Source organism: Rhinolophus sinicus, chromosome 14 (genome assembly GCF_057876585.1).
Source record: "Rhinolophus sinicus isolate RSI-liver-muscle chromosome 14, RSI-T2T, whole genome shotgun sequence".
NCBI classification, from domain to species: Eukaryota; Metazoa; Chordata; class Mammalia; order Chiroptera; family Rhinolophidae; genus Rhinolophus; species Rhinolophus sinicus.
In genome coordinates, this window is record NC_142514.1 from 2,118,683 (window position 1) to 2,143,796 (window position 25,114).

At 53.8% G+C, this 25,114-nt stretch overlaps 1 protein-coding gene and 1 long non-coding RNA gene across 2 annotated transcripts; one reads left to right on the forward strand and one right to left on the reverse strand.

The window, feature by feature from the left end:
- Positions 1–709: 709 nt before the first annotated feature.
- Positions 710–6,497, reverse strand: LOC109461128 (uncharacterized). The gene is made up of 3 exons (XR_002139631.3): positions 5,022–6,497; positions 2,646–2,713; positions 710–2,303 (listed from the first exon to the last, which is right to left on the reverse strand). It is a non-coding gene; the product is annotated as an uncharacterized LOC109461128 (long non-coding RNA).
- Positions 6,498–8,078: 1,581 nt separating this feature from the next.
- CCDC27 (coiled-coil domain containing 27) lies at positions 8,079–24,747 on the forward strand. Its single transcript, XM_088791122.1, has 14 exons — positions 8,079–8,092; positions 11,366–11,557; positions 11,863–12,162; positions 13,146–13,201; positions 13,759–13,916; positions 15,387–15,390; positions 16,357–17,021; positions 17,355–17,436; positions 17,555–18,214; positions 18,406–18,536; positions 20,756–20,833; positions 21,116–21,328; positions 21,953–22,057; positions 23,523–24,747. The coding sequence occupies exons 1-14, from the start codon at positions 8,079–8,081 to the stop codon at positions 23,643–23,645; spliced, it is 2,781 nt and encodes a 926-aa protein (XP_088647248.1). The 3' UTR covers positions 23,646–24,747.
- The last annotated feature ends 367 nt before the right edge of the window (positions 24,748–25,114 follow it).

The following is a 25,114-nucleotide window of genomic DNA, read 5'->3' on the forward strand; positions in this document are numbered from 1 at the left end:
CTCCGAAGACTGCTCTCTTCCTGTGGGACCCCTACTGCTATCTCTTTAGAATGAATACCTAGTCATACAAAAAGCCAGTAATAAAAATAATACCTATTTATCACCTTTGGATATGAGAATCTCAGTTAGAGATTGCAGGTTAGCTTTTTTTTAAAAAGGACCCTGAGTGTTTCACAGAATTTTACTTAGAAATCTTTTTATCACTAGGCCGCTGCTCTTACTTGTAAAATCCACAGAGCAGAGGCTTGCCCCGTGCATCTGTCAGCTTCTCAGAAGCAGAGCTCAGCAGTCTGCCTGTCCAAAGTGGGCAGACCCTCACAGAGCGCCCCCTTCCCCGAAAATCATAAGGACACCAGGAGGTCACAGCACGGACAGAACACGGAAATTCCCAACCTCGGTTTTCTCTGCCCCAAGGCCTGGCAGCTGTCACCCAGAGCCTTATTTCTGGTGACAAAAGGCATAGGACACATTGCTTTAAGGATGGCACAAGGCAGGGAATAAAACACATCCATCTTGACCTTTACAAATACAGATATAATTTCTCTCAGTGTTTCTCAAGCCTGAATGAGACACAGACACCTTTTAGAGGGAAAAAAATTCTCAGATGCCCAATGCTGACTTACACTATCCCAAATATAACGCATATAATGCAAAACCAAGTATTAATTCCTCTTATTAACTATTAACCAAAACTAATGTATAAGCTAAATTCAGGTAAACATTTATTTGATGTGCAGAGGCTGTGCTGAAGTGACACCTCCACGCAGGCTTCCGTGTGACGTGCTGACTGTGGACCCCGAGTCCCCGTCACATTTCTCTGTTCAAATCACTGCAGATCCTTCCCCGGGTCTCAGTGCCCCTCACAACACACTCCCACGACAATTAACGTCTATGGCTTCATGCCAACGTGTCGACAGACCCAACAAGCTGGTCACTGAAATGACGTGGCATTACTGGCTACCATGTGGTCACCCAGCTGACGGGCAGCTGGCTGCTGTTAACACACAGACTAGCTTCCTTTCCTGTAACGTGGCCGAGGGTGAGAAAGGCGCCCAGGGTCATGCAGCCCGCAAGGGGCCAAGCCAGGGCAGGACCCCAGCAGAGTGGCTCGAGCCTATGTGGCCCCAACAAATGACCAAACACGTCTAATTTCCTTTAGCTCACCAAAACGTAGATGCTGAATTAGGAAGTGTGTACGGAGAATGCCCAGATCTCAAAGAATGCCCCAAGTTGAGGATCACAGTGCCCTGTTTTTCGTTAAGCCTTCCCCAGGTGAGGTGGCACTTCTGGGAGAACTAATTTCAAGCAATTTCCATATCATGCAATGCAGACCTATCTGAGGTCTTAAGGACCCCTGGAGCTTTTCCAAGTCTTCTTTGAATAGGTAACGGTCAGCCTGCAGTTCCTGAATGAAAAGGTTATGGCTTAAGAGCCTAAGCTAGGGCCCTTTTGTGAAACGCTGAAATATTCTGAAGATAAAATCCAGTTACAGAGACTTAGCGTCCACCTCAAGCAGCAAGGGTTGACAAACGGGACCTAGGTCTGTGTGTGCACATCCTAGGGAGCTAAGAGTCTGAGGCTCACCCCAGAGGGAGACATTACAAAACTACAAGTACCTCTCATGCACAAAGACACACAAATACTTAAGAACTCAGCAAGAGGAATGCACCAGTATTAAAAAGGGTAACACAGCATGACCAAGTGAGCTCATCCCAGGAAAGCAAGCACTGGAAGTTTGGAGGAGAACCACTCGTTGTCCCAGTATGTGCAGAAACAGCAATTGACAAAACTCCACATCCACTCGTGACGAAACCTCTCAGCCCAGCGGGAACCGAGGCAAACGTCTCAAGCTGCTCGACCCCCTGTTCACAGCAGCGTGACTCACAAGAGCCCCAAAGTGGAAGCAACCCGTGTCCACGGACACACGGAAGGACACAGAAGCGTGGTCCATCCACACACGGAGTATTCTGAAGAAGGAAGGAGATTGTCACACACGCTACAGCGTGGACGGAGCCCGAGGACACGGGGCTGAAATAAGTCAGACACGAGGTGCTACATACTGTATGATTCCCCCGCCGTGAAACGCCTCGAAGAGTCAGCTTCGTGGGAACACACAGGGTGGGGGCCAGGGGCTGGGCAGTCAGTGTTTCACGGGGACCGAGTTCCAGTTTGGGACGATGGAAGGCGCTCTGCAGACGGTGGCGATACGGCTGCACAACAGTGTGAATGTACCTGATGCCCCTGAACTTGCACTTCACAACGCGCAGGATGGTGAATTGTATGTTCTGTGCATTTGAACACAACTGAAACAAATGGTAACACACACACCACATGGTGGGGAGGTGTCAGATTCTCAGGGACACTGCTACATAACGCTGGAAAGGCCATGTATTTCATGATCTTGTCTCAATCACCTCGTTCCCCCCACAAAGTACTGACAAACAAAACCTCCCCCTGCCCCAGTACAGCACCAATTAAAGAATACACTGTACAAAATGCTAACCAGGTACCAGGTACCTGGGACCCCCCCAGATTTTCAAGGTTCTCGTTTTCGTGTACACCCCCCACCCACCTCAGCAGACAGGTTCTGCCCACTGGAAACCATAGGCGTGACCGGGGTGCACAGAATGAACTCCAGCCCTTACCTGCTCGCAGAGCGTCCATCACTATTTGAGAAGCTGCCTCTGGTGGGGGACAGTCGACTCCGGAGACACTGCGGGAATTAAACGGAATGTTAAGTGGGTGTTTCAATTTGAGAGCTAGAAAGTTCTAGAATCCATGCTGTCAACACCACTCTATACACTGCTCTTTATCTCAGTGCAATGCAGGGTCTCAGCTCCCGCTCCCCGCACAACAATGCAAGATACCGTGAGGCCAAAAGGTAACACCAACGGAGCCATGGGGTTCATACCACTATAGTCTCGCTGGCGGCTGGGTTGGAGACACAGGAAGCAGTAGCCACACGACCCGCAATCCGCCGTCCGCTTCTCTGCCAACGAACTTACCAACCAGCCTAGCCACACTAGTTATAGTAGTGGCTAATGGCTAACCGGTAACAGCTGATGGCCATCTAATAACCGAGCCAGCACCTTTCCACGTGAGGCCGAGAGCCTGGAAACTGCTCTCTGGGACCCTGTCCCCCAGGCACAGCAGAATAATTAACTAAGAAATAACTAAGAATTAAGGCAGAGGCTTGACATAAGAAGCTGCAAACACAGTTCCAGAGACCATGAGTCGTTAACTTTCACTAAAGAACTCTGAGAAAATTATGGACCCTACTCGAGACAGAGAATCACGGAACTCCCTGAATTAAATACTATTAAGATTTCCAGAAGGACAATCTATCAGCACTTGAACTCCTTCCTTAGCCAACAGTGTTACCCCAGGGTCTGGACTGGAAGGGGCCCCAGGGGGCTCCTGGGGACTGAAAAGGTTCTGGGGGGGTCACACAGGTCCAAGTGTGAAACACATGGAGCTCAGGCACCCTCCTGTGTGTATGTTACGTATGAATGTGTGCATTCCATGTGTGCCACACTTTGATTAAAAGTGGAAACTTTCCTAAGAATGGAGGTACCAGAAGGGCTGTCACATAAGTCCTAACATTTGCCAGCTTTCCATAAACATACACATTTTAAATGTTCATAAATGTGCTTATGTGATAAAAATGAGACTTTATCATCAAACTAGACCATTCCACTAAACATGTGCAATAACAAGTGGGATCAAACTTTCTTAATGTGTTATTACAACATATTTAGTATTAAGAGTATTAGCTAAGGAGTTGGGAGAGTCAGCAGCGGGGTGCAAGCTGGCCAGGCCTGTGGTGTAGCAGCCAGCTCTGTGACATGAGCCTGGGAAGTGCCAGGCCCTCCCTCGCCTGCCTGGGCCCCTGTGCTCGTGCCAGTGGGCACTGGCAGCAAGTGTAGAGTGCTGCCCTCCAGGGTTCCGCTCAGTTGTTGGGGATACCGCTACCCCAAGCGGGGTGGGTTATTCGGCTCTGCCGGCGTGTTAGAAACGAAGCCGTTTAACCTCCCACATGCAAGCCCAAAGCCACCTGGTCCGGCCCTGCACTACAGGCATTTGTGCTTTATGGCGCCGCTTTACTGTACTTCACAGGTGCTACGTTTTTACAAATTGAAGGTTGGACCCTCCACCAGCAAAAGGATTACGATTCACTTTATTGTTATTGCACATGTTTAGCTGAATGGTCTGATGATAAAGTCTCACAATACAGTGAGCCGTAATCCTTTCGCTGGTGGACGGTCCAGCCTTCCACCACCCCCGGCCTCCCTGCCTCCTTCCACCCTTGGCCCCTTAGTGTGTGGCCTCTGGCAGCACCGAAAGAACCTGCCAGAGCAATGCTTTCAGAATGTGAGTCACATCAGCCTTCTGCTCACGTGCCCAGTGGCCCCTGGAGGCTCCGTGCCCGGGACCCTGGCCACCACTCTGAGCTTACATTCCACCCTTCACCCCAACTTTGCTGCACTCCTGCCAACTTGGTCACACTATTCCTTGAACAAGCTACACAGGCTCCTACTTCAGGGCCTTATGAGAACTCAGCATCCTGTCTGTCCAGAGGGCTTGTCCCCCAGACACCTGCAGGGCCAGCTCACTTGCCCACTCAGGTCCCTGCTCCAACGCCCCCCTCCTCTCCAGCAGCCCCCCTGCACACTCCCTCTCCCCACCGGCTGGACCTCTCATCATGGAACGCTGTACTGCCCCTGACACCCGGCTCCACCCGTGTCTCTGCACCAAGTTCAGTCGCACAGGATGGGGACTTAGCTGCATGGGGAGCAGAGCCTGCCCACAGCAGGTGGTGGATGAAACCTGCAAACGGACTGAAACCGTACTGCTGGTCGGTGAGGACCACGTCTGCATCCTGTTCTGGAACCACCCACGTGTTGGACAGACACTGGGCCCTGAAGGCTCGCTCCACATCACACAGCTGTTCCTCCACCACGTAAAGCAGGCAGCAGCTGCTCTCATCCATTAAACTCTGCAACAGTGCTTTGCTCCCGTACCTCACTCCAGACAGCCAGGCCAAGGCAGAGGATGCCCCCGCTGGGACATCGCGAAACCATCTCGTGCCGCCTCCAGACGCTGTGGCGTTGGAGGCTTCCAAGAGAAGTGTCCGGTTGGCCTGCTTTGAGGGGACCAATGGCCTTTTCACTTGGAGGGCAGAAAATGCTACAAGGTGGCAAAGCTAGATGGCACTCGGTCCTCTCGGGCAGGCACATCACTGGTGGGGGAGGTGATGGCACTGGGGGGGACCCGGGAGCAGAGCTGTGTGGCCAGTGGGAGGAGAGAGCACGACAATGCAGGCCGTGCCGGAGAATGAGGGGAGGCTGAGGCAGGAGCCGTGGGTGAGTGGGTGAGTGTGCCGGGAGGTGAGGCTGGCCGCGGTGAGCTCTGGGGCTGCCCAGTTAGGCAGAACAGGGCAGATCCGGCACACAACAAACGGGGCAAGACTCAGTGTCCCCAGCCCCGAATCATCCCACAGGCGCTACGAGTCCGGATCTGCTCACTCTGTAACGTCTCCAGTGTGCGACCTAAGGAAGCGCTTCGTTCAGAGAACAGGTCACAACTGAACAACAACACAAGGTGCAGGATTTCCTCTCCGAGTGAACGTGCTCGAGGTTATGCCAAACTAGCGTCTGATGGGGCAGCACGGCCACGCGGTAAATCCCCCTGCAGGGCAGAGTCCTAGAGTTAACGAGGCGCCCTCCCTCGGCCCACTCGGGTTTCTCGTGTCCGCGTGGGGCCGTGCAGGCAGGGTGACACTTCCACGAGAACGGGCGTTGGAGGCTGTGCGGTTGAAGAGCCTGCGGTTCCCGTAGAGCCAGCCCCGGGGCAGGTGCCCCAGGCTGCAGCCCCGCCTCCCCTCCCGGCGGCTCCCGGGCCTGGAGCCTAGTCTCCGCCACAGACGTGTCCCCTCGCTGTGCTCCCGCAGGGGCTGCTTCCCCACCGAGTCCGTGCACTCGGCCGCACAATCCTGCAAAGCCTTCTTCGTCCGGCCCACGCTGGGGGTCACCGGGCCCCCGGGTGTAACGGAGGCGGCAGGGTCCTCGCTGAGCTGCCGCCAGAGCCGCGCTCTCCGCTGGGAGCCGCCGACGGGGCGGGGCTCGCGAGGCAGGGCCCCCGGGCGGTCCCACGTGAGACGCGGTCCGGCGGGGCGGGTGCACGCGCCCCGCGGGAGGGGCGGCTGACGCTCGGAGGGGCTGCCCCCTCAGAACCCGGTTCCTGAGCGGCGGGGGGTCTGCGCAGGCTACGGGGAACCCTGGTGGCCCCGTCCCGCAGCCGGCCCGCCCGCCACCTGCCCGGCCACGGAGCAGCCTCCGCACCAGCCCCCGCGGGCCCCCGCCCATCCCCGATGGTTCCTGCGGGAGGGGTCCCACCACGGGCTCTGACCCACCACTGGGACCACCTTCCACTGAAGCGCCACGGTTTAAAGTCCCCGCGACCCCGCAACTACCCGGAACTGGAAGCTATTCCGCGGAATCCGGGCGAAACCCTGGCGGGGGCGGGGCTCTGGGGGCGGGGCCTGGGCGTGGGGCGGGGCCTGGAGTGGAGGCACGTGGTGCTCCCACCATACCTGCCTCCAGGTGTCGGCCATCTCCACCTCTGAGCGCTTTCTGTGCGCCTGTTATCTGCACCTGGAGCCTCTCCCACCAACCACATGATGTCCCTGATCAGCGAGAGGGCTTTTTTACTTAAGTGTTTTTGCAAAAATTGACTTAGGAATTAAAATAGCCTTAAATAGGGGCAGCCGGATGGGTCAGTTGGTTAGAGCGCCAGCTCTGAACAACAGGGTAGCACATTCCATTCCCACATGGGCCCGTGAGCTGTTCCCTCCACAACTAGATTGAAGGAGTGGATCCGATGGGCCCCGGAGAGGTACACTGCTTGCTCCCCAGTATTCCCCAATAAAACTTATTTTAAAAAATAAGTAAATGAGGGCCAGCCCGGTGGCTCAGGCGGTTAGAGCTCCGTGCTCCTAACTCCGAAGGCTGCCGGTTCGATACCCACATGGGCCAGTGGGCTCTCAACCACAAGGTTGCCAGTTCAATTCCTCGAGTCCCGCAAGGAATGGTGGGCTCCACCCCCTGCAACTAAAATTGAACATGGCACTTTGAGCTGAGCTGCTGAGCTTCCAGATGGCTCAGTTGGTTGGAGCGCGTCCTCTCAACCACAAGGTTGCCGGTTCGACTCTCGCAAGTGATGGTGGGCTGTGCCCCCTGCAACTAGCAATGGCAACTGGAGCTGAGCTGCACCCTCCACAACTAAGACTGAAAGGACAACAACTTGAAGCTGAATAGCACCCTCCACAACTAAGATTGAAAGGACAACTTGACTTGGAAAAAAGTCCTGGAAGTACACATTGTTCCCCAATAAAGTCCTGTCCCCCTTCCCCAATAAAATCTTTAAAAAAATAATTAAATGAAATAGTTTTAAATAACCAAAATCATTGGCTTTTTCGCCATCTGAAATTCCACCCGAGTTTTATTAACAAGATCCCTGAACCACGAGCCTGCTCTTTTCCTTGAGTCCACGGACACCGGACACTCCGCAAGGTGTGTGGTGCTGAGCTCAAGCCGGCCTCTGGCCTGGGTGCTGGCAACAAGACGCAGGTGTGCCTGTTACACACCAGCCACAGGTGTGACTGCCCTTATTTCACACTAGCCCAGCAACACGCCCCCCCCCCAGGAAAATGGGACTGTAGCAGGAGATAGGGGCAGCTACCCTCACCCCCAAGACGCCCTGACTTCAGGGTACATTTTCTGGTGCTACCCAGCCTGTATTTACCCCAACTTGAAATATATCCTCCATATTTGGGGAAAATCGAGCCCTTTTCTTGTAAAGTGACAACAACACCAGAAACCTTGTTTTGTTTACATAACGGCATGTCTACCCCAAGGCGAGTTTTCTATTTATTGCCTTCTCCTTTGTACTGTCACTTTGGGCTTCTGTTAATTAAATCAGAAATCTACTTAAGTGTTTTAATATATAAGGATCTGGTTAAACTGAATTTAAAAGATCAGTGTAAAAACCAAAGGAAGGAAAAGATGTGATTTTCAAACATGTTGGATCTCAGGTGAGTTGAGAAAAGTTCTTGTGGTCCATGTCTGAAAACAATTAGAAATTACATGTGAAAGATACAAAGTCATTTTGCCAAAAGGTAAATCAAGAAGATGGGAATTATTTCTCAGTATTTGAGGCCAGTAAAACAGGGCCACTTGTTATCCAAATATGTAAAAAGTTCAAATATATAATAAACTTGTTTAGTAATTTCATATTTGGTGGCAAAATTAATCTGGCACATAGACACGGACAATAGTTTAGTGGTTATTAGAGGGTAAGGGGGGAGGGGGGCGATAGATGAGGGTAAAGGGGATCAAATATATGGTGATGGAAGGAGAACTGACTCTGGGTGGTGAACACACAATGTAAATGTAATTTATAGATGATGTAATACAGAATTGTACACCTGAAATCTATGTAACTTTACTAACAATTGTCACCCCAATTAATTAAAAAAATAATAATAATCTGACAGCATTTTGGGCTAGTAAATTTATTATTTTTTTTTAACAATATTGTCTTCAAAAGAATCGTATCATGAATTTCCTTCAGCCAGCCAGGAAAGATGCCACCCAACTGAAAGCTTGTATAATTAGGATTTTGCTTCTGTGTCATTGAAGACGTCCTGAGAGGCATTTGAGGGCTGGGAGCCAGGCCTCTGTCTCTCTTCTCGATATTTCTTGGCCAAATGGTTTTCATTCTCAAGGTCACCTCACGGTCTGAATCTCCGGACATTGCTTTAAAGATGGAAAAATGGAGCCCCTCCCCACGGAAAGAGCTCTCCCATAACCCAGTGACTCTGTCTCAAGGAGCCTTCCCAACAGCTGGGAAATGTGAGGTGAGAACGCAGGATGACTGCTTGGGTCACAGCTGTGGACAGAAAAGGGCCTGTATGCTAAGTAACCTCACAGGGTGGTCTGACCCTAAATTCCTAACTGGGGCGGTCAGGGTGGGTAGCCACGCCCCAGGCATGTAGTAACTTTTTTACTCAATGGCTTAACTTTGCCTCCCTGTTCATTGTTTCTGTGCCTCTAGATTAACACGCCTTTGAAATGCCCCCTTTCAGACCCCTCCTTCTAAAACATAATCGCTCTGAAAGAGCAAATAACCCTAAATATCCTATAATCCAGTCCCGACTTGCTTTCTCCCACTTCCTCGTAATCTTCCTTGCATTCCCTCTGTAATTCCAAAAGCATAAAGGGAACCGCCTAACAGTCACACTCCGCAGCATGAGACTTTGCTCCCCAGCACATATTGCCAGTTTACGTCAAACAAACTCTTCTAAAAATTCTCTACAGGTTTGGACGTTTCTGACATCTACATAGTTGATAAAAATAAAGGTGAAGACCAAACGTCAGACTAGGGTGTAAACTCCATGAGACAGAGACTGTCTTGTTGTCTTTCACCCCCACTGTCCCCAGAACCAAAAACAAGGCTGGCGTTTCACCAGCCGTAAGTATTTACCGAATTAAAGTTTGAAAATAAGCCGGAACGTCCTCAGCTTTTACTGCACTTGTCATCAGGAAGTCTCATAACTCAGAAATACTATTTCACTCATCTGACCCAATACTTTTCAAGCACCTGGGATGTGCCAGGCACGTGTTTAGGTGCTCCGAGGCTGGGAATCGGGTCTGGAGCACATCCCAGACCAGCTCATGGCTTGTCGAAGGGAACAACAAGCAGAATGAACTTGGAGGACCCACAGGTGGACGCTGGGGCAGCACATTGGTTCCCTTGAAAGAAATCGAGGTCACTTAAGAACCCAGCTCCACTGTGTGCCTTCAGGGTCTGGCATTTTCCATCCACCTGAAGGACGGGCGGGAAGAATAGCGGCTCCAACTACCATTTTCTTTTAATGGAGATAAAAACCACCACTGTAAAGGGCACCATCATGGCCTCTGACCCGTTCACAGAGGTGCCATCGTCACTACTGTCCAGTTCTAGAGCATTCCATCCCCCAAAAGGAGACCCCACACCCATCAGCAGTCGCTCCCTCCTCCGTCCCCCAACCCTAAGCACCCACCACCAATGTGTGTCCTGTCTGGATTTGCCTGCTAAGGACATTGCATTGAAATGCAATCCCCCCTGACGGGGCCTTTTCTGCTTGGTTCCTTTCACTGATCGTCACATTTTCACAGCCTGACTTGCAGCTTGAGGAACATGAAATGGCCGTACAGAAACATCCTCAGGAGGCAGCCTGGATGCAGGGACGCCCGTCCTGAAGTCCTCAGCAATTCCGATGCCTGTGTGTCCAGGAACCTGGGATGGGAGGCTTAACAAAATCCCAGTGAGCCTTTCCCCAGAAGAGGTCTTTCCCATCTCCATCCCAGTCCTATTTTTTTTTTTAACAGGACTTTTTTTTTTTTTTAATTGGGGAACAGTGTACTTCCAGGCCTTTTTTCCAAGTCAAGTTGTTGTCCTTTCAATCTTAGTTGTGGAAGGTGCCGTTCAGCTTCAAGTTGTTGTCCTTTCAGGCTTAGTTGTGGAGGGTGCAGCTCAGCTCCAGGTCCAGTTGCCATTTCTAGTTGCAGGGGGCACAGCACACCATCTCTTACTGGAGTGGAACTGGCAACCTTGTGGTTGCGAGGATGCGCTCCAACCAACAACTGAGCCATCTGAGAGCTCAGCTGCAGCTCAGCTCAAGGTGCCGTGTTCAATCTTAGTTGCAGGGGGCAATGCCCACCCATCCCTTGTGGGAGCCGAGGAATCAAACTGGCAGCCTTGTAGTTGAGCGCCCACTGGTCCATGTGGGAATTGAACCGGCAGCCTTCGGAGTTAGGAGCACGGAGCTCTAACCACCTGAGCCACCGGGCCGGCCCCCCAGTTCTATTTTTTAAACAAGAATTACAGTCTCAGGCGTTAAGAAATGCTTCCGCATTGTGGATATTAACCAAGGACATCTAATTTTCATGTCAGAGCCACTGACCTAGTGTCGGATTTTCAAAAGGCAAAATACTGGTGATGGGAAAAAGGAAAACAAGAGAATGTCTGCTGGTGCCTCAGGCCACTTCTCCAGCCTCTGGGGCCCCTGCCTGGTAGAAAATAAAGACCAATGACCTGCTGCGTTTCCATGGAGACGTCTGTGACGCCCTGCACTGCTCCTGGGATCCGGTAGGAAGCTGGTCTTCTCCAGGCCTGTGCCAGGCATTAGGTCCATGGTGGGGCCGCCTTTCCCTACACAGCCTGCTCCAGACCAAAGGCCCACAGGAGTGTCTGTCTAGGCATCACTCGGGTGGCAAACCTTGGTCCTTTGTCGCCCTCTCCTGATGTTGCCTCTCGGGGCCAGGAGGCCACAGAAGCCGAATCTGCTTCCCAGCTTAATGGACAAGGGGCTGATGGCCCTCCGGAGGGTGGCCAACCGGGACTGCCGAGCCCAGGAGCTGAAACTCTGTGGAAAACAGTGCTCCCTCGACAGTCCGGCGGAGGCCGTCAACCTGTACTACAGGAGGCGGGTGCGGCTGAGTCTCCTGCTTGGAAGGCCTGGGGGGAGGGGGGAGAGAAGGGGGGGTCAGCCCGATTGCTCTCCGAACAAGTGTGGTGATACATCAGACAGGTTGGTTCTGGGAGTGCAGACAGCGGAGAGGACCCAGAGCCTGGAAGAGAGGGGGCGCCCCGGCCCTGAGCCTGCCTTAGGGGCAGCTTGACAAGGACCACAGGGGGGAGAAGAGAAATTAGGAAGGGAAGGCTCAGGCGGAAAAGATGAGGCGTCTGCTGAGGGAGTCTGAGGGCCCCCATCCCAGCCCCAGGGCATCCTACATGGATGTGTCATCTGGGCTCCGCCAGCTACATGGCTGTCCGCAAGCTCACCGTGTGCGGGGTCAGGGGACAGAACGATGATGTCCTCGCCATCGGGCCCATTCTCTCCGTGACTGTCTTCTTTATCCCACCCCACCAGAGCGACCTCAAGCAGGATGCCAGCCTGGAGGACAGGAGTTTCGCGCTGGAAATGGAGATGCTGCGGAAAGCGTTTCTCAGGCGTCCTGGCTGCCCCCAGTTCTGCAGCCGGTCCACGTCCATGTCGCATTACGGTGAGAGCCACCAACACCGCCCCCTCGGGAAAGCCAGTGGGGACCTCCCTGGCACGTGAGCCTGGAGGGGTGGAGAGCTGTGTGTGGAGCTGGGTGTGTGTGTGTGGGGGGGCGGGCAAGGGTTGGTGGAGGAAAGGAGAGAAGGAAAGGCCCCCCTGCTCCCTTTCACTATTCCTGTGGGTATTTGTCTCCCAGCCTCTTGCTTTTCTGTCTCATTCAGCAGAGATTCAGTAGGGTTGTGGGGCAGAGGAGAGGGGAAAATTTGAAGATTCTGGAAGCTTCAGGCAAGAGGTCCATAAGGCCAAAGATAACTCATGAGGAAGCAACCCCTGTAAGGAACTTTAGCAACCTTCAAACAAACATGAGGCTCAGAGAGGGCAGCTAAGGCGCTCAGCGGTCACCAGGGGTCACCCCAGACCCGGGCTGGTCCCATTTGCCTCCCACCGCGCGGTGCTCTCCTGAGCAACGGTATGAGGGTGCTTACGATCTGCCGCCAGCAACTGAGGTTCTGTTCGTGTGTGGATCTTAGCCAGGACCCCACCTACCGGTTGGTGCTCTGGGCTGTCCCATCTCAGCGCCAGGCTGTGGAGAGTGGCCGGTGCTCCAGAACCATGGCTGTGGGCAGGTCTCTGGGAAGAGCTGAGGGTCCACACATTCCTGGTTATGGGGTCGGCCCCCTGGGGGGAGGCACTTCTGCCACACTTTGGGGAGGTGCTGTTTTTATAGACTATAGACGGGAATATGGGTCACCGGTCACTCCGTGAGGCATCCACTTAGGTAAGTTTGCACCTGGTCTGTTTCAGGTGGACCCGCCTGTGATGGGTAGGAGTCATAACAAGTTTCGATTGAGCCCCAGGATTCAGTCCCATGCATCCACTGAGAAAAGTCACCCTAATGCTACCCCATGTTTAAAAAGAAATGAAATAAAAACGCCTGCCCCAGAGGTCTTGGGGTCATAGGCTGGCATTTTTAACATCCTGCAGGTTCAGCCACGACAGTCTCTTTGCCTGAGGAGCTATGCATATGCTCTGAGGCCAGGAAGATGACCGAGAACTCCCTTTGCAACCAGCAGGGCTCGGACACGCAGGTGGACGGTAAGGGCAGGACTTGCTGGGCACTGGGTCCTCACCTTGGCACCCAAGCCCTGAAGGCCTCTACCTGCACCCCCTAGGGCTACCTGTCTCTGCTGTGGAATGCTCGACCCTGAGCGCCTGCCTGGCCCCATGTCCCCTACACAGGGGCCCCTGGGACACATCCCTCCTTGACTAGAGACACCAATGTGCACTGTTCCTACAGACAAATACACTTTTTTATTTATCCGTGAGGAAATCCACAGCTGGGGGTCCCCTTTGCCTGAATGCGAGGAAACCCCTCGCAAGTGTCCGGGGCCACCTGTGCACGGGACAGCATCAGGAGGACCCCATCGTCCTGACTCCCAGGCCCTGGGAATATTACAGGCTGCTGTGAGGATTCCCTCCCTCTCTCCAGCACACACACTGGGCTGGGTGTCAGGGGAAGGACTTGGGGGCGTGGAGGAGCCTAGCTGGGCCGTGAAGGGTTTCTGAGGGGGTCTTGAAAGGTGGACGTTATCGTGGAAGATGCCAGGGCCACTCGACCTGGGAAGAGCCTGACTCCCCCTGCTTCCTGACAGGGCACCTCCCTTCCTTGAGTAAGAGCGCCTGCGAGTTCAACTACTTGCGGGACAGGAGCGAGTCCCAGGCCTTGAGCCTGGTCCCCAGCAGCCCAGTCCTGGCACACAGCCACCTGAGAAAGCGGATACCTTGGTACATGTTGGTCATCCACGAGAAGGTACCACTGGGCACGGGCCCCGGGCACAGATTCTGGCCCTCACGCCCCAGCTCTGCGTCCTGGTGGAGAGGGTACCCTCTCTACACCGGAGGCTGTCTTTCTAGAGTCTGGTTAGCAGTGCCAGCAGGTCCCCAGACATGGTCTCATTGGACCTCCAAGCCCCTCCTTTGGCATCTGTGAATCAGACACTTTACAAACCTTCTGGCCCCTGTTCATTCCCATCCACAGGCTGGCACTTTGAACGGCAGTGGACCTCACCCACTGGTGTGCAGCTTGCCAACTTAGTAGTGACCTTCCCCGTCTGTACATCTTTGGACATAGTCATTCCCCTTGGGAGAATGTGTCCTTAAAACTAGTAATAATCAGGAGTGGCTGGTTAGCTCAACACCAAGGTTGCCAGTTCGATCCCCGCATGGGACACCGTGAGCTGCGCCCTCCTTAAAAAAAAAAAAAGTAATAATCAGCATGATATACAAACACCTACCTATGAGTCAGTATTTATTTCATCGATGTTGATGAGGAAAACTGACCCACAGTTTACCTGTCTGGTACTTCCCTTGCTCCTGATTTTAGTGTCAGACGTATTCTGGCCTCATAACCAAAAAGAAAATAGGATGCATTTCCCTTTTTTCTATTCTCTGAAAAGAGTTTGCGTGAAGATTGGTGTTATTTCTTTGTTAAATTCTGAAGAATTCATCACTGAAGCCATCTATGCCTGGAGAGGTCTTACATGGTTGGTTTTTTAAGTAACAAATTCAATTCCTTTTAAGATATTCAGATTTCCTTTTTCCTCTTGCTTCAGTTTTGGTAAGCTGTGTTTTTCTAGGAATGTGTCCATTTCATGTAAATTTTCAAATTATTCGCCTAACCCTGTGCGAAATAGTCTCTGACTGTCCTCCCAAGACCTGCAGGAGATTCTGCAGGAGGTGGCCTCTTTTGCATCCCTGACACTGCTAACTCGTGTCTTCTCTTTTTCTCCCCGTCAGTCTTGCTAGAGGTTTATCAATGTTAATAGTCTTTTCTTAGAATCAGCTTCTGTTTTGTTTTTTTAAGCTGATGAAGTTTTAGTGACAGTTATGGAAATGAGTAATGCCAGAGGCTGGGTGGTTACTCAGAATGGGGACTGACAAGGCTGGAAAGTGTGGGTTCCTGAGAACTCACATTACATTTATTCCCGAAACTCGACCTCTACATTTTATGATAGATTTCACAGTTGAAAAAGTGTTGATACCTTCTGACCAAGCAATTCCACTTTGGGGAATTAGCCTGATGATATAACTTGATAGAGATAAATGTAAAAGGATGTCCTTTGCAGTGCGGTTACTAACTTAAATAGGAGGAATGGAATTGTCTGCTCATGTATGTGAACTGGCATGGGGAGGGGCTGCAGGCATGGCTGCCTCCAGCAGCTTGAACGGTATACTTAGGGTTCTCTTTCTCTCATCTCTGCTGTCATCTGAACTGTTGCAGGCGAGTACATCTCTGGAGGCAAGATGGCAACAACACACGTGTGCTGTGTACTCAGCAGCCCCTTGCGAGCACCTCCTCCAGTAATCACTGTCTGGTTTGGGACACATGTGTGGGACACATGTTCTGAGTCACCATGGCCAGTCAGCAAAAACAAAACATATGATTTGTGCGTGATTATTTTCCCCTTTTATCCTAATAGTACAAATAATCCCCACCTACCCTTTGGGTTCCCCAAATATTAACATGCTGCCATGTTTGCTCTAGCCTTCTCTCTTCTCCCTCTCTGTAGCATTCATTTTTGCACTTATTCTGTGTTATGCCCTTCCTTCTACATGCTTTAAGTTTAATTTGCAGTTCTTTGAATTCGAGAGCTGGGTACTTAGATCATTGCTTTTCCATTGTATCCCCTAGTACATAAATTTGAAGGCTATAAATTTTCCTTAAGCACAGCTTTAGCTGCACCCACAAGTATTGATACGTCCAAGTGTTCATTATTGTTCAGTTTACAATATTTTCTAACTTCCATTGTGATTTCTTCTTTGACTTGTGAGTTATGTGGAAGCCTATTGCTAAATTTCCAAATTTTTGGAGAACTTTCTATTTACCTTTCCTTCCAGAACTCTGTCTGGGACCATCTCCCTCCTGCCTTAAGTATTCCCTGTATATTTATCTAAGTTCAGATCAGCTGAGGACAAATTCTTTCAGTTTCTGTTTGTCTGAAAACAACCATCGTCTTGTGTCTCCCAGTTTGAAGAATGGAGGGTGTTGAGATTTAGAAAATGGAAGTTTGAGGAGCCGAGGGCACCTGGCAGTGGCTCTGGGAAACAGTCGCTGGTTAGGTGTGGGGCCATACAGAAGACTGGTGTCCTCAGTCATTACTGGGGGCTGGCCAGGAGCCAGGCTGAAGGGAAGACTGCCAGAAATCTCCTGGGGCGAGGATTTCAGATCTGCCGTTAAGGTGTGGCTGCAGCAAAAAAACATACATCTGGGGCTTGGGATTTCGGGGTCCCAGGACAGCAAGCTTGCTCTTCCTGGGCCTGGAGCTGCTGTCCTGCAGGTGGCTGGGGTGGAGGGTGGGAAGCGTCTGTGCCTGTATGGCACATGGGGCTGCCCCCGCTTTCTGCCCAGGATCGTTCCCTGTCCGTGCTGGGGGAGGAGATCCAGCGCCTCTCCACGCTGGAGGACCAGGTGCAGAAGAAAGATGAGGAGATCTTGGCGCTCCAGGAGGAGAGGGAGGTCCTGAAGAAGCAGCTGAAATACCTGCTCAGAAACAAAGGTCAAGAGACACTTGTGTGCCCAGGCATGAAGGTGAGCTGGGGGCTCTACTTCCAAAGTGCCCAAACCTCCTGGGGACCCCAGGGCAGGCCGTGGCCCTCTCTAGAGTCAGATTCCTTCCCTGTAACAGGAGGGCCAGCTCCTCTGATGTCTTGGAGGATGCAAGGCCCCTGCAGGCAGAGTCCCCAGACTCCTGGCTGTTACCCTGAGGTGGTGGCGACTTGGGTTAGCCTGACCTGTTCTGACTGCAGGACCTCAGTGTCCTTGCCTGTGAAATGGGCTTGGGGACCATGTCTCTCCCCAGGTTTGGGTGGAGGACTGGACAAGGGTGGGGCCCAGGGGCAGCTCTGCATGGCCCTAGTGAGCAGTCGCCCAGTCTTTCTGAGATCTTTTCTTTCATACCTGAGGCTATAGCCTGACGTTGTGCTGAGGGCACACATGAGTGGGGGTGGGGGCTTCAGACCATCGCCGAATTCCCTGGCTGCCTCCAAAGAAAACCACCCAGACGCCGATATGGGCCGGGGGCAGCAGGAGTCTGGGGAGGCCTGGAAGCATTGGCCAGCCTCCCCAGGGCCGTGAGATAGCAGCGAGTGGGCAGAGCACAGGGCAGTAATGTGCCAGGTGGGCACCTCTGAGGCTGGCCCCAGGCTCTCCTAGTGACGGTGCCCATTACTGCACGGCCACTGCCCCCAGGACTGCCACCTGGGGGTCATCAACCCCCTCCTCCTGATGTGGAGAGGCTGCTGTCCCCCTTCCAGGGAGCTGAGGGAACCGTGTGAGGCCCCGAGGCTCCCACTGGCGTCTTGTAGGAGCGGCCCCTGGAGTCGGCGTCCAAGCCGTTTGTGAAACTGAGCCTCCTGAAAGCCTTCTGCAAGGATAACGAGGAGCTGCAGCGCTGGAGGCAGGTATGCGGGCCGGGCTGCTGAGCGAGTGCCACGGGGTCCCACCTGCAGCCCGCCCCTGCTGGCCCTCTGCCCGGCACAGGCCGCCATCACCCTGGAGGGGAACAGGTGAGGGGGGTGGGCAGCTCCCTGAAAAGCAGCTCCAGCGCTTCCCCCCCAGGGGTGCTGGGCACTTGCAGTCCCAGAGACTGAGGCTGGATGCCCGGGCTGGGGTGGTGGCGCAGTGCCCAGGGTGCTCCCTGCCCCTGCGCTGCCCTGGGCTGCCCCAGGCGCCGCCCAGAAGCCCGTCCCTCTCTCAGATGCAGGAGGAGTATGCGATGGTGGACAGAGGCAGGGACCTGGAAGCAGACTTTGAAGAGGAGGAGGGCCTGGAATGGGAGCCCGAGTCGGAAGAGGGAGCCCAGGGCAGTGGGGGCAGGAAGGGGTCTGTGCAGGAGGTGGGGGCCGTGGAGCTGGAGGAGGAAACGGAATTGGAGGAGGAAATGGAACAGGAGGCTGAGGGGTACCAGCGTGGCGGCAGGAGAAGCACCTGCTCCCTGGACGAGTGGTTTGAGGAGGAGCTGATGGCCCAGCTGGAGGAGTACGGGCAGCTGATCCAGGAAGTCCAGTTCGAGCTGGAAACCACCAGGACGGAGCACTCCCTTGCAGCAGGTAGGCTGTGGGAGGACGCAGACGAAGGACCAGCGGCCCGGGCTCAGCAGCTGGGCGCCCAGGCCCCACCGCCTGTGCTGGGCAGCTGGGATGGGAGGCCAGGGGGGCACCGTGACCCCAGCCTGCTCACCCCTCCCCGTCTTCATCGTCCCACTAGTTCTCATCTCTCTCCCTTCCCGCTGCTCGCTCAGGAGCCATCACGTCTTTACAACGACAGATAGATTTCCAAGAATCCCAGCTGCAAAAGATGAACGTGGAAAACGAGCTGCTGCAGAAGGAGCTTCGAGAACGGAACCGGCAGTTGCAGGCCATGTCCGACAAGGTGCTGACAAGGTGGCAAAGTCCTTAATCACGCCGGGCACCCACGTGGCTTCACTCGCCCTCCCAGCAGCTCTGGGGTGGGTGCCAGCTCTCCCATCCCGCTGATGGAGACGCTGAACTTAGGGAGCTGAAGTGACTTTTCCAGGGTCTCGCCCCCACGCCCTGTGCTGCCCTCCGGCCCCAGAGGTCATCCCTGTCTCCTGGGCCTCTTGGTTCCTGGTCAATTCTCAGGCATCTCCTGGCCCAAGTCCCAGGGATGAGACGCCCACCCACGCTTAGAGAGGTTGCCACCCTGCTGAGTTCACTCCTTGTTAAGCATTTTCAGTTTTTATTTTATAGAAGTTTTCCACCCACATAGCTGAGAGAACCAAAGAGCGCCACAGGCGTGTGATACACAGAACGGGAGCGTCCCACCCTTCTTCCTCTCATTTGCCCCCACCCCGAGGTGACTACTTCCAACTCTTCTAGCTGAGTCTTTAGAAATCACCCTCCAAGTCTCTAGATAGTATGCATCCAATGTCCAGACTAGATTTTCCTCGTCTTAGCATTCCTTAATGCTTCCCTCAGTCCTTCCCAATCCCACTCCATCACAATGGCAGTGAGCTGACACTTGACACCATGACGACAGTTATTGGTAGCACACGCACGTAACTGAAACACAAGTCTGTGAAACAGTATGAAGATGCATAAACCATGTTTTAATGCTGCTGCATCCCACATCTTTCTCTTTCTTGATCTACTTGCTTATTTGCTCTGGAGCACATCCTCCAGTAGTTTTTTTGAGAAAAGATGAGTGGGGGTAAATTTGGGAGGACGCCATATATCTGCAAATGTCTTTATTCTACACATCAATACAGTTCAGTTGGATACAGAATTCCAGCTTGGAAAGCACGTGCCCTCGGCAGTGTGAAGACATTTTGTTCAGGTCTCCTCGCTTCTAGGGTCGCTGGTGTGAACCCAAAGTCATCCTGATTCTTGTGCTTTTACACAGCAAGGTTCTGGATAGTGGTGGCTTCCTCTCTGGAAAGGTGCAAGATCCTGCCTTTGTTCTGGAGATTCACAAAGTTGCGCCTTGTTGAGGGTCTATTTTCATTGTCCGGGGCACTCAGTGGCCAGCTGGAAGCTCGTGTCCGTTCATTCTGGAATTTTTCTTGTGTACAGTGTTTTTTATTTCCTCCCCTCTCCTCTGAACTCTCCACTGGCCCAGCAGGTCTCCAGTTTTGGTTCTATTCTCTCTTTCCTGTCCCTTCCCTGCTACTTTTCACCCCCGTGTTTTTTCCTTCTACTTTTAGGAGGTTCCCTTAACTTCATCCACAGCCCTCCTCCTGAGTTTTGATTTTGTTACAATGTTTACAATGTCTGACGTGTATCTTTTGTTCTCTGAATGCTCCTTTTTCCTTTTTTCCGTTTCTCAGTTGCAGCGTCTTCTCTCACCTTGATGAGCACCTTCAGGATCATCGTGGCTTTTACCTTCTTGCACCATTTCTATTTCCTGCAAATTCCTTTTGTAACTTTGTTTTGGTCTCTGTCATTCATGCGAGAACTTGGCTCCAATGTCAGAGCACGTGGTGGCAATTTTGTGCTTCACGGCACAGGGGTGTGCGTGGGCATTTCAATCGAGAGTTCAAAGGTAGTATTTTCAGGTCATTCCCCCGGGATCTGAGAAACTGGAAGCATTTCTTGCTTGGGATGTGAAGTCTTCACCCAGTGGGGAAGAAGGCTGCAGCCTCCACCGTCATCACCCACACCCCACACCTGGAGTCTGGGGTCTCCACCCTCAACTCTGCCTGGCATCTTCCAGGCAGAGACCCCCTGACATGAGTCTCCTGCCAGGTGGAGAGGGGGCAGGCACCGGACAATTTAAGGTCAGGACCCAGTGTGTGGCTGTGTTTCCGAATCTTCATCCCATCACGCCTCCTGTTTCACCTCCACGTCCACAAGACCCGGCACCACCAATTCCTGAGTCCGCCAGGGATTCTGAAAAGTGTGACTTGGGCTTGTTTTCAGCTCTCCCTGCTGCCGTCTCAGGATCCTACATTCTTGGGTCCGCTTTCATGCCAGCCCGTGTTTTTGGTCCTCTTTCTCCTCTTCTCCCACCCTCATCAGACATCCCGCTGCTTTCATCTCACTGAAGGTCAGGGAGGGAGGAGTTAGACCCGGGTGTTGCCGCTGTGGCCTCGCCCTGGAGTCCCCTGAGCCAGCTGCTCGTCCACCTTCCAGTTCTCGAGTCTCCGAGAAGATAAGAAGCAGCCAGACATGATGGGGCTCATCGAGAAGGACAACACTGTCCTCCGACAGGTGACCGCGGTGGGGGAGGGCGAGCGGTCAGCCTGACACAGCGACAGGGAGTTAGCTGGCACCCCTCTCACAGTTGAGGTGGGGCCCACTGACCTTCGGCCGTGCCCCATTCGACAAACTCAGGAGGGCCGACACACACAGGCTCCGAGCGAGCCATGGCTGGGTCCAGATTTGACTGGAGGGACTCAGAGCGGGCTGTCTTTGGGACAGAAGGGGTGGGGACAGGTGTCACGGTTTGGGCCAGGTGGACCTACTCCTCTGTCCTCCCGGGTTCTTCCCCAGCAAGTGTGGGAGCTGGAGCAGGAACTCACCAAGCAGAAACACACCATCTCGGAGTCCAAGGCCAAGGTCAACTACCTGCAAGCCCAGCTAACCCAGAGTGAGAAGCACCTGCAGGGACAGAAGCAGCTGGAGGGGGAGATGCAGGGCAAGATGGAGCTGGTCCAGTACTCTGAGCAGCAGGCCCGTGTGGCCCTGGAGAGCACCCAGTCCAGGGTATGCCCGGCCCCGCCCCGCCCCCTGAGGCCCGGCCCCGCCCCCTGAGGCCAGGCCCCGCCCCCTGAGGCCCGGCCCCGCCTCCTGAGGCCCGGCCCTGTCCCCTGAAGACCACCCTGTAGCAGGCACCCCAGGAGCCCAGGACCCTCACCCACCTTGAGTACAGTAGTGGGGACCACCAAATGTTTGGTTAAATGCCCCAAGTGAGAGCTGCCCGAGCACACAGGACTTCCCCCTGGGCCAGGGGGCGTCTCCCCTGGAGTCAGGAGGATACTGTGCCTGAAGCTCCTTCAGGGAAGGGAGGATACCTGGGGGTCTTTCAGAGCTTTGATGCTGTTTTTGTTTTGTTTTGTTTACCACGTGCAGCTTTTACTTCTTCAATTTAAAAAAAATTGGTACAAAGAGATAGAAAGTCTTTGGTGTTAGGCCACCCTGGGTCTGGGTTTTATCTGGAACCTTCTAGCTCACAGGCAGAGCTTGTTGACCTCTCCACCCTCAGTTGCTAGTCCCTAAAGCCATGAGGAGTGAGGACGGTTCGGCCGCCTTCTGTAGAACTTGAATGGGCTCCGGACACCTTCCTTCCTCCCGCGAAAAGGAGTGGCGATATTTCCCCTTTGCTCGCAGCTTGAAAGGCTGAGAAACAAGATCATCCAGGCCGCCTTCAGCACGTCCGGGATCAAGCCCTCAGCCATCGAGATCTCCGACAATGACGTCCTGGAAGCCTTACAGGTATAACCCGCACTCAGCTGCCTCCCGGTCCCTGGGCCAGACTCCAGGCCAGAGCTCCCAGCATGGAGGGCGGAGGGAGACGCCAGGATGGAATGCTGGGGACGTCATGCTTATCCTGGCCTGTTGTCACTGTTACTGTGAGCCTGGGCTTGCCCTTTCTCTCTGCTCAGGCAGAGGAGACCCCATCTGCCGACAGGGTGGGGATGTCGTGGAGCCCGCAAGGCGAGGCTGCTCTCAGCACTGAGTCACCAGCAGCAGACTCGACCCTCTGGCATGCACTGGGGAGGGGCCAAGCTGCTGGGGTCCTGGAGGGTCTCCGGTGACAGGAGCCTGTCCCCAGGCTCTGCCCAGCTCGGCCTCCTCACCATGCTTCCAGGCACCTCAGCACAATCGTCATCCGCTGAGCCAGAACCCTGGCACACATCCCCGTCCCCAGCCTGGGCCCATGCCAGCTCCTCACAGACCCCAAGCAGAGGACTCAGGGGGCAGGGAGGTGTGGCAGAAACAGTGCAGGTTTTAGGGCCAGCAGTGGAGTCACCACCCATTTGGCCTTTGGTGGAGAAGCTGTAGTCCCAACTTGGCTTCACTGAGACCAGGGCTTCCCCGTGAAATGGAGACAGTGTGCCAGCCACATGGCGTCTCGGGCCAGAGCTCTGGGAGAGTGCCTGTGGTCCTTGTGCACTTGTCACTAGGGGCTGCTTCTGCCCCAGGCCCCAAACCCCCTCTGAGGTCACAGCCCTTGGACCCCAGCAGATGCCCATGGCCTTCCAGCACCACATTTCCCTGAGACCTGGTTTCTTTCCTCTGTAAACTGCAGTGGTCTATGGTACTCCTGCAGGGGGGGCAACAGAGCTGGGGGGGACTCCTGCAGGGGGTCTGGGGAGAGGTCTCTGTGGCCTGGCTACTGTTTGGGCAAAGGGAAGAGGGAGAGAAGGGAAGGGGAGAGGAGGGGAGAGAGAAAGATGGGGCGAGAAGGAAGAGAAAGGGTGAGGGGTGGTGGGATGGGAGGGGGAGAGAGTGGGAGGGAGGAAGGGGGATGGGAGGGAGAGGTAGAGGGAGGAGGGAGGGCAGGAGATAGGGTAGATGGGAAGGAGGGAAGGAGAGAGTGGAAGGGAGGAGTCAGGACCACCCAGGAGCCTGGAAGAAGGCATTTTCTTTGCCAATGCCTGGCACACAATGGCAAGGGGCCAGTGTTGGTTTAGGGAGGTGATGGGACCGCCTCCCTGGGAAGCACAGGAGGGACCTGAGGGACAGACCACAGGCCTCGGGGTCTCTGAGTCTCAGCGGACTGCACAGGTGGAATTGGGGCTTGTCAGCCGGGGGTGGGGGGTTCTCAGCACAGGAGGTGGCCGTGCTACAACCCAGGCGTTCTCCCCGACCCCCACACACCGGTTGGAAATACTTCGGGGCAGTAGCGGGGCAGGTGGTGCCGGCCTGAGCAGCCCCTGCTGCTTTCCTCTCCTAGAGGATCATCACGGAGAGAACCGACTACTACAATCAGCTGAAACAGAAGGGTGTCAAGGTGCCCCCCCTGCCGGAGCTCCTGTCCTCACCGAGCAAATACAAGAAGCTGGCCCCCTCTAAATAGGCCCAGCCGGCTGAGGCCAGCAAGCAGCTTGGAAGCCACCCCGGGGGCCGCTTTTGCCGATTCACAATTAAACCCCGTTATTGGCCACGGTCTCGCCTTTTCCTCCCCCAGGACTCAAACGGGGGCTTGGGCTACATCAACACCCCCCATTCACTGGGCATCAGCACACCAGCCCCCCCCACATGCCTTCTTCCCGGGGAGACCCCACACTGAGCAGGGTGCCCTCGGTGGCCCCAGGTTTAGGCTTCTCCACTGCATTCAGGACCTTCCCTCCCCCGCTGCACACACCTGTGAGGCCCCCTCCCCATCCCCCATCGTCAGGACTCCCCTGCCTGGGGCCCCTGCCTTGCTGGTGTGACCCCTTTGGAAGGAGACGGGTGGGGTTGGGTACTTCCGTTCTGTGGACGGAAAAGGGGCCACATATTAAACCTGACAAGCTCAGGAGACTGAAAATAACCACGTAAGATGTGTGAGCATAAAAAATTTCATAACTAAGTGGGCCATGGCGGGAAGTCACATGTTTAGCTTCCTTCATAAAGTTAATCTGTACCTTTCAGTTTGCCTGTGTGGGGACAGAGCCCCAGAAAGCAGTTTCCAGGCTCTCGGCCTCACATAGAAAGCTGCTGGCTCAGGTAGTAAATGGCCATCAACTGTGATTGGATGGCCATCAGCTGTGGCTAGTTGACCCTCAGCTGTAACCAGTGAGCCATTGGCCACTAATATAACTGCTGTGGCTACGCTAGCAGCAAATGGGGGCTAGCAAGATGGTGGCTGGGCTGGCAAGAAGATGGTGGCTGGCAAGCGCAGATTGCAGTTAGGATGGCTGGTTGCGGACAGTGTGGATCCAGCCTCCAGTGAAAGTATAGTGCTGCCAGCGAGAATATAATAGTATGACTCCCCTACCTATGGCTCCGTGGGTGTTCCTTTTTGGCCTCACCATGTCCTGCGTTCTTGTGCAGGGAGCAGGAGCAGAGACCCCGCCGGACACTCCGCACAACAAGTGGCGCAGCGGGCAGGGTCCCCTGCACAACAGTCTGTCTGTTGTCTTTTTGCACCTAAGACATAATCCTTTTTCCGGACCAGAGCAGGAAACTACAGAATCCCTCTTTATTATTCTTGTCCATTGATTAACATCTGTATGTAAACTATTAACTATCCTGTACCGCCTATGTGAAAGAAGTACCTGTCTGTCCAGTTTACTTTTATCCAAGTCCAAAGATTTCCCTGCTTTGCTCTTTCCCACCGCCCTTAATCTGCCACCAGTGGATTTCATGTAACCCTCCTCCTCTGATTCTATGTATAAAATAAGCTGCAAACTGCCATTTCGCGGATCATTTTCTGTATCCGTTGAGATTTTGCTTCCCAGCAATTGCCAGTTTGACTCAGATAAACTCTTAGCAGCTGTCTCTTAGTCTGGATGTTTTTCGTCCACAGTTCTCACCGTGGCTCCTGGGATGAGTCTCCAGGAG

Bases quoted from the DNA above. Each gene is read 5' to 3' on its own strand.
- CCDC27 (XM_088791122.1), top strand. The intron at 17,022-17,354 runs GTGAGCAGTCGC...CACTGCCCCCAG, and splicing joins GGCAGCTCTGCATGGCCCTA to GACTGCCACCTGGGGGTCAT. The intron at 22,058-23,522 runs GTATAACCCGCA...TTCCTCTCCTAG, and splicing joins ACGTCCTGGAAGCCTTACAG to AGGATCATCACGGAGAGAAC.